Source organism: Empidonax traillii, unplaced genomic scaffold, assembly GCF_003031625.1.
Source record: "Empidonax traillii isolate 1590-97213 ecotype Southwest subspecies unplaced genomic scaffold, ASM303162v1 scaffold495:size1017845, whole genome shotgun sequence".
NCBI classification, from domain to species: domain Eukaryota; kingdom Metazoa; phylum Chordata; class Aves; order Passeriformes; family Tyrannidae; genus Empidonax; species Empidonax traillii.
In genome coordinates, this window is record NW_020955688.1 from 631,036 (window position 1) to 645,090 (window position 14,055).

The following is a 14,055-nucleotide window of genomic DNA, read 5'->3' on the forward strand; positions in this document are numbered from 1 at the left end:
CAGGGCTCTGTATGGCTGAAAGCTGAATTTATAGGATCCTGGGAATGGCAGAGCTTAGATTCAGTGAGAAAGGCTGCTCCTAATCACCAAAATGCCAGATCCAGTGAAAGGACATGAATGTCAGTAGGGCTCGAAGTGCAAAAATGAGTCCACAGGTGACAGTCCCAGCAGATGGAACTGTAGTTCCTGGATTAAAAGGGACTTGGTCAGCTTATCTGTGTCTGATCCATGTCTGCACCTTGATGGAGATGACTGGGGAGAGGTGTGTGGGTCTGAGGCCCCAGCTGGTCAATACAGTGAGGGTGACAGGACAGACAGATATTTGGGCTCAGGGACAAGGACACCTGGTGCCTCCTCCCTCCCGTGCTCTGCAGGGAACTGCACCTCGTGCTGCCCAGCCCTTTGCCAGGAGTGTCTGGTCACCCTCCATGAAATCCTGGTGGATTCTTAGGGACAGCAGGACCTGTGGCCACTGGCAGGTCTGTGATTCAGCCTGAGCAGAGGAACAGCAAAGCACAAAGCTCAGGGGCATCTCAGCTAAACAGGCAGATGCAGGACAGCATGATCAGCATCATCAGCTGCCTCCAGCACTCTCATCACCATCTGCTCCTGGCAAACATCTCAGCACTGGAGGACAGCTGCCCCAAGTCCAGGCACTGTGAGGCTGCCTTGAGATTGGGAGCAGCCTAAATTTCTTCTTCCAAAATACACAGAGGGAAAAATACAAGATGCAGCATCTCTGGGTATTTCCTACAGAAACCACAGCATAACATGAGAACCTCAGCTGTTTTTTTAACTGGAAATCCAAGTTTCTTGGTATGTGGGGCTTGAAAACTGTGAGCTAAGGGCTTCCAGACGCTCAGAAAATGGGAAGGCATGAAGGAAAGAGGATCTTGGCAGGGATGAATAAGGATAAGAAGGAAAAGCATGCTGCAGGCAGCAGCCATGGGCTTTGGCAGCCGCTTCCTCATGTAGAAGGAAAAAAACCAATTTAAAAGCTGCTTGGGGAAAAGGAGGTTCAGCAGTAGATTTTTTTCATCTTCGTTAACAGAGCAAAAGGACTGCTCCTCATATCCCTGATGGGCTGAAGACAGTGCCTTCATTGCAAAGTACCTCGTTTTCACTACCAGGCTGAAAACGTACGAGGCATCAAAAATAATGTCACATTTATTAGGGAAGCAATTCAAGTGCAAAACTCACCCAGGGACATGGGGAGCTGACTACATGCAGAAATCAAAGGAAACCCTTGATCGAAAAGAAATGTTTAGCCACTATGTTCAAAGGCTCTCTAAATCAAAGACAAAATCCTTCTTTAATCAAGGGCATTGACCGTAGCTGAAAGCACATGGAGCCACCAACATCGCCTTTCATGGCAGGACTGCTGGTGCCAAAGCCCTTATACCCCAGTATCCTTCCCCCAATATCCTGTATCTGTGTCCTGGGAGCAGCTCCCAGAACTTAAAACAAAGCACAGTTTTGCAGGGACAATAAACCTCAGCCATCAGCCATCCAAAGCATCACAGTGTCCTTGTTTTAGCAGCCTGAAAATCCAGCCTCTGTCTTTGAGCCTGAAGGAGTCATTAGGAAAAGGAGCGAGAGTTAATTGGGCCCTATCTAATCTCAGCCCAACCCCAGGATCAATACCTGTTCACTAAAGTTTATCAGCAGTGTTTGGCCATCATTTATCAGCTTTGGGGAGATTGCATTCAGAGAGGTGTGCAGTCTGCTGACGCACAGATGGGGTCACGGAGTATTGATTTTCCAAACCGGAGAACAGATACCGACGATTAACAAGCACACATTCGTTGTGGCTAAAACAACCAGCAGTAGCATGAGATGCTGGCAGGGCAAGAGCTCGCCAAGAATGAAGTACACATTTATGAATGAACTTCTGAAATGACATGGATCTCACAGTGCCTCGTGGCAGTGAAGCTTTGAGGAAAAGCCATCTCTGGAAACAGGCTCAGTGTTTCCAGCCTCTGCTGTCTTTTCTCTCCCCTTTTTGGTATGTTCAGGACCAGAGTCTAGCAGTAGAAACATCTTCCCCAGCTCTAGCCTATGTCTAGTACTTTTTCTCTTTCCTCCCAAAATCACTTTTCTATCAGTCTGTGAAAAAGTGCACTTCCCATTTTAAAATCTTTCCATAGCTAACAGGAAGAAGAAATGTTGCCAGAAATTAAAGCCTTATTTCATAGTTTACTTTCCTTTACTTCCTTTCCTCACTTTTCTTATTTTTTTTAATAGCCATTTTTCCCATGGTACTGAGCAGGCTGAGAGCTCTCTGTCGGAAAAGACTCATGTCCCCCAATTGTCTAATTGGTGATAGGGACCAAAGAGTTTCAGCATCCTCTGGCCATGTATTTTGTTGAAATCAGAAGTATAATACTGTTTTTCTGAGTTCTGAGCAAACCATGTATCAATAGCCACTAGTGCTGCCAATGAACTCACAGGAGTAGCTAGAAATACCAAGTCTTTCTGGGGTTGTAATGGAAGTAATTTGCACTATATTTCTTTTTATTGATCAACTGGCTTACAAAGTGATGGAAAGTATTATAAAAACTTGACAAAATGTTTTCAAGAAATTAGAAAAAAGATGTGAAAATATTATGTGTTTCAGACCTCCACTAAAAAAAACCTGGAGACCTCAGGTTAGCCAAGGACCACAGAGGGGCCGCTGCTTCTCTGCCAGTTTCTGAAAACTTCTGTGGAAAATATCACTTTATTCAGTCGTGTTATGAACCTCTGCAAGGATGAGGACTCAGCAGCCTTTTTGGTTCAGCAGCAGAGTTTTTCCTCCCTCATTGTGACTGTTTTTTTCATGCTATCCAGGTGGGATAAGCCTTCCTACCCTGTCTGTGCTGTTTCCCATTCTTTTGCTGTTTAAGTCTGGGAGGGCCCTAGCTCTGTCTTCTCCCTGTGTTCTGGCCAGTCCTTCACCAGTTCTGCAGCCAGGCCAATGCATCCAGAGTTCACCTAGACTTCACCCAACTTATCTAAAGCTTCACTTTTCAGATATAATCACTTCAAACTCACCTGGGGGAAAGAGGACATAAAGGCAACAGTCACAGAATCACAGAATCACAGAATCACAGAATCACAGAATCACAGAATGGTATGGGTTGAAAGGGAGCTTAAAATTGTCTTGTTCCATCCCCCTACCATGGGCAGGGACACCTTCCACTTGACCAGGTTGCTCAAAACCCCATCCAACCTGGCCCCAGGGATGGGGTGTCCACATCTTCTCTGGTCAGTGGGCAGTAGCTGCAGGAAGACAGGAACTTCTATCCAAACAGACCAGGCGAGAGAGATCCAGGATCCTTATCAAGAGAGGTTCATACCAGAGCTCTTTTTTAAGTTGCCTCACACATAATTCAAAGCAAGGTCCAGCCCTGGACAAGGGACATGTGGTTCTTGGGAGCAGGGACAGAGCTGGCCTGAGCTGTGCAGAAGGTGAGATTAGACCAGATCATCCTCCCTGAGTCTGTGACCCCGAAAGGACCATATGGTCCTTTCAAAGCATATACCATATGCTTCCCGTCTTGTTAAGCTCCATGGAAGAGGGAGTGGGCAGGGGGTGCTGATTCTAGCTGGAGAAAGGGGGGAGTGACTTGCTGGAGGAGATTGAAATCTGTGTTTACCCAATTACTGGCCGCAGTGCTTAATCACTCTGCCCTGGATCTCTCTGGCAGCCGCAGGGGCAGTCGGATGTGGAGGCGGGAGACAGATAGGATTTAATAAAGAAGCAATTTTATGAAGGAATACTTTGCTTTTGGCATTTTCTGTAGGAGTGGGAAAAATGATAGTTTTTCTCCAGTAATGCCAGGAAAAGCAAAAAAAAAGCAGAGCTCCAGTTTCCTGGAGGACCAACCTCATGTGCTCCCACTGCCTCCACATCCCATGGAGATCCCACATGGGAGCCAAGAAGAGGGGCACAAACGATGAGAGGAGAGCCTTGCCAGGAGCCAGAACCCCCTGCACTGTTCCTGACTAGGGACACTGCTGGGCAGCCACCAGACCAGAGCTGACCACAGCCCAGGGTATTCCCACCAGCCACGTGTCGTTGCCCAGTAAGCCATAGCAGAGGAGGAAAAGGTTTCATGGAATGAGCCCATGGGGTTCATTGTCACTGCAGTGGTAGGAGAGCAGAGGCAAACAGGCCAAGAGCTGGGTTGGGAACTTACCCCCACAGCAGGGAGCTGTGTGATTCCACCCCAGCCAATTTCAGCCAGTAATCCTTACAAACACAAGGCCTGTCCCCATCATGTTCATCCTCCTTGGGAAGCATTTGATTGGCATCCAGGCATAGTCTCTTCTGAACAATTCAACAAGCTGTGATTTATGTGATGTCTTTGTCTTCAGACACTGCTGTCAGCAATACCCATTCTCAGGCAAAGCTGCCAATGCCTGCAGATATCCAAAGGTCTCTATCATGGACATGCTGCCCTTGCTGAAGGATAAGCTCAGCAATACTAAAGCAGAAGCTTTAGTAAAAGTAGAAATGATAATTTTCTAATTTTATCCTGCAGCTATGCTCGGCCCCCTCCCAGAAAACAGAGGTCCCAAGGGCAAGATTTCCAGAACAGAAGAGAAAACAAATTGATATACTGTCCTGGGCTCCAAAGATTCTCCTACAGCTGGAGAAAATACCGGGTGCTTTCCCAGCAGCTACTCACAGAATCCCTTTGTCAGAGTGTTCAATATCTTCTGTGCACCCAGAGCAACAGAATAGTTTTCTCAGCATTAATGGGAAAGAATCCAAGACAAAAATCACTACAGACCAAATTATGGTTGACGTTTGGGGTTTTTTTCTGCAGGAAAAATCAGTGTTTGAGCAGTTTCCCCTGGATACAGGAGCAGCTGATCACTGCATGGTGCTAGCTCTCACCTTGTAAAGCAAAAGGATATGGCTGTCTCCCATATCCGAATGGATCCAGCTGCACCATCTCCTTCCCTCCAGGTGACTTGCAGATCTCCCAGTGGGCTCATACATGCACAGTAAACCTCCTCCTCCCCATGGATGTGCTGCTATGTAGGGCTTGCTTTTCTGCACTTCTTGCACTGACTGCTTTCAAAACCGTCTTGGATACCATGGGCAAGGTCCCAAATACACCTGGAAGCTCCAGGCCTGGCAAACCCAGCAGGTAACAGAGCTTTAGGGATTTTAGCTTTTAAATCCAACACAAGCAGCTCTTTGGACCCAAGAGAACTTTGGGAACTGGTTTTTTGACACCTCTGGGTTTCACGTTTGCATCGGCCCCACCCATTGCAAGGCAGCAGCAAAGTCTCCACCTGCTTTGCTGACATCCTGAGCACTGAGGATCCTCTGGTACCTGCCCTTCATGTATCATCTGGGTCTGGTTTGTGATCTTTGAATGCTGTTGACTGGTGACTCTGTTGCAATTTCCTAGAGGCACTGGTGGCTTTTCTCTGGACATCAGGTCTTCACAGCAAACAAATACCAGCCCTGGTACAACAAGTGGTCCTCCTGCCTGTCATGGATGGACCATTCCAGGGAGACAGGTAGTTTCTCAAACTTTTCATTCCCCTGCAATGCAATTTCTTATTCCTTTGCAGCACTTTACTATTGACAAAAATGTAACTTGAAAGCATTCAGATTTGGCCAAAGGATGATGTAGACATTCATCCTGCAGAAGGAGAATCACTTCTTCTAGTTGGTCCACCTGGAGGCAGACCTGACAGTTCAACTTGCCTCCTTACCCATCACCCCTTCCCCACGTTCCTTCTGTAGCATCAAGTCCCTCTCCAGTTGCCTTCCACAAGCCAAGACACCACCAGCAACTGCAGATATCTTCCGTCCCATGCCACGTGGTCACCCAACAAGGTGACCACGGGGACACCATCCCATCCCAGCACCTCCTTCGGGGTCTGTCTCTCTGTCCTCTCCGTTTCCCCACAACAGGCGCCACACCCGGCAAGTCACACAGCACGGCTGGCAGAGCCGCCTGACTCATTTTTCTCTCTACTCCTCCAGCTGATGTGTTTGGAGGAACACGCTGCTCTGACAAGGTGACACATCCTGAGAAAGCCCACACTGCCGAGGATGGTACCGGGAGCACCCAGTGCAGTAGCAGTTCGCAGCTCTTTTTCCTTCCTCCCCAGTCAAATGAGCCCCAAGCATTTCTGTTTGATTTTCCTGAAGGATATAGAATAGATGTCAATCAGGAGAGAGGAGCCCTGAAATCTCACGGTTTTGAAGGCATCTCATAAACACACAGCTGTCAGCAGAGACGCTTGGAAAGGAAGGGCAATTGCTAACGGAGAAACTGCATTCAAAACCAAGTGTGCCTGATGTTCAGCTGCAGCAGCTTTAGCAGCCTGTTCTGTATCCTTCTTTTGGCAAAGGCAACTGCCCTTGACTGTTGGTTTGGCTCAATTCGTTGTGGAATAATTAAGTTCAGTCCATTGTATTGCATAATCTGGAGTTTCTTCAACCTGCTTCAGTAGCAAAGTACTTAATCTCATCCAGCTCTGGGAGCAGTTAGGAACATGAAATTCAGTCAGGGCAAAGCTATCAGAAGTCTGAGCAGTAAGAGGATGAAGAGAGAAGTGTCCAGGAGGCAGGGGGAGGTCAGCAGCCTGCCTCTGCTTTGATGCCTCTGAGTTGTGGAGGAAGGAGAAAACTGCAGTGTTACAGACTTTAAATGTCCCAGGAGCCAACACAGTTCCCACCTGCAGAGCATTTCTCATAAACGCTGAGGATTTACCCATCAAACTCACGTTTAGAAATGTGCCTGGATGTTTCCAAGGAATCTGAGGAAAGATGTTTCTGTTTCTGGACAATCCAAAGTATCACATTTCCTGGCTACAGCAAGGATCTCTAAACTGAAAAATGTGCAAATGTGTTTTACCAGGAGTGGGCACATCCCAAACAAGGATAATCAGAGAAACTCTTTTCAGTACTGCTCTGTATACACATTCCAGATTGAGGAGGAAAATCTTTCCCCCAGTTGCCCTGCTGTGTAACCATCAGTGCCCTTGCTAAGTCCCCTTCTAGCTTTGGGAATTGAGCCCGAAAGACCTCTTAGCACCTATTGGCTCTACTCATACTGTGGATCTGGTGTGTAAAGGGACAGTGCTGGATCGAGATGAATCTCTTTCAGGTATAAAAAATTATTATCCCTCCCTCTCTTGCTCCTCAAAAGGGTGATAACACCACGTGAACCATTGTCCCAGGCACGTTAGAGGACTGTTGCTGTACTCAGAGGTCCACAAACACCCAGCCCACCTACCGAGAGCTGCTGGGCAGGTCACACCCCAAAACAGCTTTACTCACTAAGTTAAAATAACAGATGCAACTGGGAGCAGTTCTTTTCTGCCTCATGTTACAGGTCAGAGGGAAACCCAGTCGAGAGGGAGGAATCTCCCTCACCACTGAAGCAAAATCATGAGAGGTGTTCATGGCAGGGGAAAGCATCCTCCAGAGCTGTGTTCGGACTGGGGTATCCCTTGGACAGTGGAGCAGCTGCCAATGGAGCCGAGATTTCTCTTTCACAAACAGCTCCTTGAATTGCTCTTGGCATTGACTTTTTCCTGTTCAGCTAATTAAAAATCTGTCTTTGAGTCATAAGCCCCCATTAGTAATAATTTGCTTTGCACTTCTCCAGTGATTTATGGCTGAGATATCAAAGTGCTTTAGAAACATTAATTAATCCTTCTAATACCCAAGGGACTGATCCACTCTCTGCAATGCACCACTGGTGGTGTAACTGTAGGAAATCCCCAGGGTTTACTCCAAACTACAGGCAGGGAGAGGGGAAGGGAGCAGCATCCGACCCAACGGCTCATCCCGGCTGCTGCCTGCAATCAGAGATGTGCAGTCAAAATAGCAGCACTGAATGTGCAGCCTCAAGCGAGCCCCAGGCACAGCCAGGCTCCCTGCTCTCCAGCAGCAGTTCTTGCTGCTGTCCCTGTCTGCCCAGGGAGGGAGTGGGAGCTGCAACACCCCAGCTCTGCTCTGTGGAACACACCAGGAAAGGTGTGTGTGGATCAAAGCCATCTTCACCCAGAAGTGGCTTCACCAAACACCTTCACCCTGCAAGTGGCAGCGACAGGGCCATTAATCAAAGCCACACTACTCCTACTAACACATGTATTTCCCTTGCTGTCCTGCCCATTTCTCAAACCTGTTTCTTGTACAAAGCTGCTTTATCACAGCTTGCAGTGCAGACCCAGGGCTGTCTCCCACACCTGGGATGGGGCTCCAGTCCTTGCTGGTGATAAGGATTGTTAACTCCATTGGCTTCGGAGAGCCTTTCCTCCTTGCACACACCAATGAGGCAGTTGCCACCTGGTGCTGTCCCAGTACTTTGAATGTTGTCACCACAAGACTGTGGGGTGGAGCTGGCTCTGGTGTGGTGCCAGAGACTGGGAAAGGTATAAAGGTCCCAGCAGAGACAGGACCTCTGACAGACTGAGGAGTGTCCCAGTTTCTCTCTGCTGTGCTCAGTAAAGCATCACCTTGACCATGAAGGCAACCGGTGTTTTCCTGCTCTTCTCCCTGGCACTCTTCTGCTACCAAGGTGAGTGCAACATTTTGCTTAGGAGCCGTTTCCTCTCCTTGCTAAAGCTCCCAGGTCTGTCACATGGAAAGGTGAGTCTGGGAACAGGCCAGCTGGTGCTGGGACCTTGCTGTGGCCCTGGACAGGGAATGCTGCAATGGCCAACGTGCATTAAACCAGTGGTCTGTGAGCAAGCCTAAAACAAAGTTTTTGAAAGGGTGCCTGGCACCTGCTCCCAAAAACGAGCAGACCTGCTGAGCTGATGCTCTTCCTTCGGGGCTACAATTCAGCCGGGAGCTTCTGATTTCTAGGACAGCGTGATCCTTTTAGACTGAATAGGTGCTATTCTGGTTTTAAAAAAGCAAATGCAAGAAGACAGGAAATGAATCTATGCAAGGGAAAATGCAGCTCTCAGTACCAAATCCAGTGTTTAAGCCAACTGTGTTTTCAAAATCCCATATGGTGCACAGGGATACGAACATGAGCTGTTGCTGCTCCTCAGGTCCTGCTCACCAGGGATGTCTGTGTTTGTGGGTTCATTCAGAACAGGAGGGAGCTTCAAAGCAAGTCCTCCATCATCCTGTTTACTGTGCAGCAGTTGCCACTGCAGAGCTGTCTGAGCACAAAATCTGGACTCATTTCAGATGAACTGAGCACGTAGAGAGCTACAGCTCCTGGGTCTGGACCAGTGCTAGTCCAAAGTAAAACCCTGAAATATAAACAGTGAGAACAAGTGTGTACCAGGTCCTCAGCACCAAAACATTTCTCTCTACAGCCCCTCTGCTATTGCACCACGATGGTTGTTAATAGAAATATAGTCTAAACTCCCCATATAGGTGACTTCTGGATCTGTAAGAAACCCAAGATCTTTTCAGTTCTGACTTTTGCTGAACAAATCTGGGTTGTTTTTCAAAATACACTCACCGCATGTTCCACCCATGTGATCCCAGGTGTCAGGTCAGGGCTGAAGAAGCCAACCGAAGTCATGGCTTGCTCCCACCAGCTTTGGTGTGAGACCTCAGGGTCCAATCATTTCTCCTTCTAGTAGAGACCTTCAGCAACTTGTCTTTTGCTTTGCTTCTTTGTGGTACAAACCTACTGACAGTAGAAAAATCACCCTGGATTTACTCCAGCACTGTTCCAGCATCAGCAGCAGTTTCTCAGTTACTCATGAATGTGTGATAAGAGGTAAGAAAAGCCCCCTTTGCTCCTGACAGCTGGCAGGTGAAGTCACTAGAAGTGCATCTTGCCTTGGCAGGGCCTTGCACTATCATGGTGTTTCTACCAGGGGAAAAAAGCATATGCAGCAGGGAGGGACCCAGATGAAAAATGTGGGAGATCCATGGGAAGAAATTGTTTTCTGGGCCAAAGGTATTTGAGTGAAGACATACAGTCCTCAGGCTAAAGCATCTTTATTCGGTTCCCCTTCAAACCTGCCCAAGCAATGGGTGCTAAGACATCTCTCTCTCTCTCTCTCTCTCTTTCTCTCCCCTCTTTCTCTAGGAATTGCTGAGGTGGATGGAGCTGCTGGAAGAGGAACAGAGGTGAGGGCTCCTGGTTTTGTGTAGCACAATTGAGACAGCACTAACCCATAAAACTGGGGAGCCACCATTGCTTAATACAGTGAAGTGTAGTGGGTTGGCAGCCCAAAGATATCGGTGCCTGGAAATCTCATTCTACCTACTGTGCCTCAGCAAAATCCCAGTGATTGTCCTGGTTTTTCACTGCATTCCATTCCTCCCTACCCCAAAGTGGAGGAAAACTTATTAAAGAGATGAGTACTGCTGTCATCTGCCAAGAAGATCAGAGCTCCCTTTGCTCTCTGGCTTGCAAGCGTGAGGACAGGTATTGATGTGGCATAAAAATAAAAACTGGGAAGAATATGGTCAGGTACTGCCCATGGAGCACTTATTTCCTCTGTACTGTTACTCCTAAGGTGTGCAGCAGTGCCAGGAGTTCAGCTGGCCAAAGGACACGGCGGCAAAAGGTCCCAGTGCTTGCTGAGAGCTCATAGCAGAGCTCTGAGCAAGATGGGATGGGTTATCAAGATAGAAAAAATGTGCACCTTGCTGCAAAAGCAGAGCTCCTTCGGTAAATCAAAAAAATTATTAACATTTTCAACATTACCCTTTTGTGTCTCCAGCCAGCCTGTGGCAATTTCAACCTGAACAGAGGTTGTACCAGGATCTTTGAACCCGTCTGTGGCACGGATGACGTCCTGTACAGCAACGAGTGTCTGTTGTGCCTTCAGAACATGTGAGTATCTGGACCTGCTGCAAGGCTAAATATCACACAGATGAGGGCTACTACATATGCCTGGGATTTCCTAGAAAGAAAGCTGTTTGCATGCAGCTGGGCGGAGCGTGGGCAGTGAGCCCAGCACATCTGGCACGGATCTGGCCTCCCGCACAGATGCTGCACCCACTGCTCTGAGCATGTGGACTCTATCTGAGAAACAGGTCCATTGTGTGCAGCTCAGCTCATGAGCTGCCCACAAGCAGGGACTGCACGGCCAAAATCTCCCCATACCTGCAGCTGCCAAACTGCAGTGATAGCTCAGACTGTGCTGGCGGGCATCCAGGATCTCAGACAAATGGCAAAGTCCTCGAAGTCTGCCCAGATCTAGCATGCAGGCAGAAAAATATTTTTCCAGATGACCTCAGATGTGTGGTGGCTGAGGAAAAACTATGTTTTTTCACCTGAGCGATTTATAGCTGAGCTCTGCTTTCTGTCTTCTCTACATATGCAAGGATACAATTTGCTCTGGGTATTTTTAAGAATGAGCTTTATATTTAATCTGTGCTGGTGCCAGATTGTACTGTTTTAGCAGAAGGCTAGGTCCAAATGCTAGCAATGTCTCTGGCAAGATTTGATTCGCTTCGTCTGGCTTGGGCCCTAGGTAATTTAAAGTATATTTATACATTGGAAGCACTCTGTGTCAGACAAGTGAAGGAATTACTTCCAACTCAATGCTATTAGGTGGTTTGAAAATCTCTATTGGGAAGATTGAGTTTTATCTGTAGCCAGATGCCCCAGTCTGCAGGGTTAAGGGAGCTTCACCCTTGACTTCACCTGGTGTAGGTAGGGATTTTTGGTGATCAGGCTCACAAGGCCATCTGCCACCCACAGAGTCATCTCTAACAGAAGCTCAAATTCCATCTTTTATGTCCCCGAATGTGGAGCCAATTTCTGCTCTAAGGAGCATCACCTCCCAGCTAACTCTGCAGCAACAAGGAACAGAGTCCAAATCACTAGAAAAAAGAGCCTGAATAAGAATGGTTGGTCTGGTTGTCCCCTCTTTGCTTCATTAACCCAGGCTGCTGCCCTATTCCATTCCTAGCCTACTCAATTGCTGGTTTACCTTTTAAGGCTGAAGATGATGCAGTCAGGCAGAGAGATGCTGAGTGGGATCTCCTGAACAAAGGAGACACGGTTAATGACCCAGCAGGGCCTGGCAGGGCAGTAATGACCGTGCTGGAAGGCAGCAGCCCAGCACCAGCTGTCGCCTGCATTGTGCAACAGATGGGGGTGGGAGGTTCATCAGACACAACATCATTAGGGCATTGGCCATGAACCAAGAGTGGGTTAAAGTGAGTGAGAAAGGCTCCAAAGTCAGCTATGCTGGGAGCAAAGTGGCATTGAGGATGCTTCATCTCCCCAGTGCAGAGAACAGCTTCAGAGGGTTGGGAGACTTCAGTGGTCACAAGAAGGAAAGTTTGGGGTACAAAAAAGAAAGAGACTGAGCTGGTGGCATCTTCAGAGCCAACCAGGAGTCAGAGGGGAGAAGGGATGGATGAGAAGCTAGAGCTGGTACCCGCCTTGCGTTGACAGGCACTGTGTCCCTGGACCTCTTCAAACTCCCCCTTGTGCTCTGAGCAGCTGCAACTGGAAATCTGCTGCTCCCGCGGGTCAGAGCCCCAAGCGCTGTACTGTCCTTAAACAAAGAAATCCTGAGGTTAGGAACAACAGCTGTTAGGTCTCCTGGCCAGGGTGATCTGGGCCAGGCACCAGCGCTCTGAAGCTGCGTGGTGCCAAATGTCTTCGGGGAGAGATAAACGGAGTGTCTTCATCTATAGAGCTTTGGTTCATGGGAGAAAGTCAGGTAGCCGAGAGGCAGGATAAAGTGTCATTTGCAGTTTTGTGTGTGCAACTGGTCTGACAAGAGCTGGAAGCCTGCAAGGACTCTGGGAATAACTATGGAGAGCATCTGGTGGGTCCCTGCGGCAGCAGCGTCTCACTTGTCGCCTTTGGTCACTTCACTCTGACCAGCATATAAAATGTGTTTTGCAAAATGCAAATCATTTTACCAGCATTTCTCTATGCACCTGAGAAATAGGTCTGTCTTTACAAAGAGGAGAACAACATGATTCCGTGTAAAAATGGAACAATTCAGAGTAATCAGGTCCACTACTGAGGGGAAAAAAAAAAATTTTTTTTTAAGGTGCCCTTTTAATATTTCCCTCACTTTTGCTGCAGAAAAAATCAGGAGACTGGGAGCAGGCCAGACCCCAAACAAGACACAATGGCAGGCGTTTGTCTGTAAAAACCTACAAAACAAATTCATAACCTTTATTGTTTGCAGCCAGACAGGCATTAGAGGTGTCTTAGTGCTGTCCTGCAGCAACTGAGGTGAATTATTCTGCCAGGAGGTGTCAGGAAGCACTCTCGAGCTTATTGGAATTAATTAACACATGTCCATGGTAACCCTGAACTCCCTGTCAAGAATATGTGGCCTTGCTTGCTGTGAATAACACTTAGATGATGATTTCAGCAGCATTTTCTGTTCCTTTTGCCTTTGTCCTCTGAGCCAGGCTCTTCTGCGTCTCAGGGACCTGAAGGCACCCTCCAGCATTTTTAATGTCTCTTCCAGGCAAAGAGGCACTAATGTGCGTATAAAGAACAGAGGAATGTGCCTAAAGCCCTCTCCACGCTCTGCTAACTAAGAGGTGCAACCTTTCTGGAGAAGAGACCACAAAGCTGTCCCTCACCTGCAGAAACTCCTAATAAAGTGGAAGCATTACCATGTCGTGCTTTGGGATTTCTTACACACACAGCAGACCCCTTTCCCTGTCACTTATAGTACCTTCCTGAAAAATATGGCTTGTTCTGGTTATGTCCCTACAGAGCTGCAGGGACAAGGCGGGGACGTGCCCAAGGAGAGAGCCAGGCTTAACAAGGAGGCTCATTTTTGCATCAAGAGTTTTGTTTTTCTTTCCTAAACTTCCAGCATCCATGCAATAGGAGATTTTAGCATTCTCATCACTTGCAATTGCGTTTGTTAATTACAGGGCATTAAAGCCCTTACTCCAGAGTCTTTGCCAGGAGGAAGAGTCCATCATCTCCACACTGACATACCTCCAGCCTTGTCCATATGCCCCATCACATGGTCCCAGTGCACCAAGAGTCACCAGCCTCACATTTGTCCTGCAGATCATAGCTACCCAGTGCCTCAAAAAACCCAAAAAGCTCCATTTTTCTAGGCAAAAATCTTTTTGTTTCTCTAAGTGGCCTTGGTGAGCTTTGCTACTGGTACCAG

The 14,055-nt window shown here is 47.8% G+C and overlaps 1 protein-coding gene across 1 annotated transcript; it reads left to right on the forward strand.

Moving 5' to 3' along the window:
* The first annotated feature begins 8,428 nt into the window (after window positions 1–8,428).
* LOC114063862 (pancreatic secretory trypsin inhibitor-like) lies at window positions 8,429–13,528 on the forward strand. Its single transcript, XM_027896425.1, has 4 exons — window positions 8,429–8,540; window positions 10,023–10,063; window positions 10,663–10,775; window positions 13,390–13,528. The coding sequence occupies exons 1-4, from the start codon at window positions 8,486–8,488 to the stop codon at window positions 13,460–13,462; spliced, it is 282 nt and encodes a 93-aa protein (XP_027752226.1). The 5' UTR covers window positions 8,429–8,485; the 3' UTR covers window positions 13,463–13,528.
* Window positions 13,529–14,055: the final 527 nt, after the last annotated feature.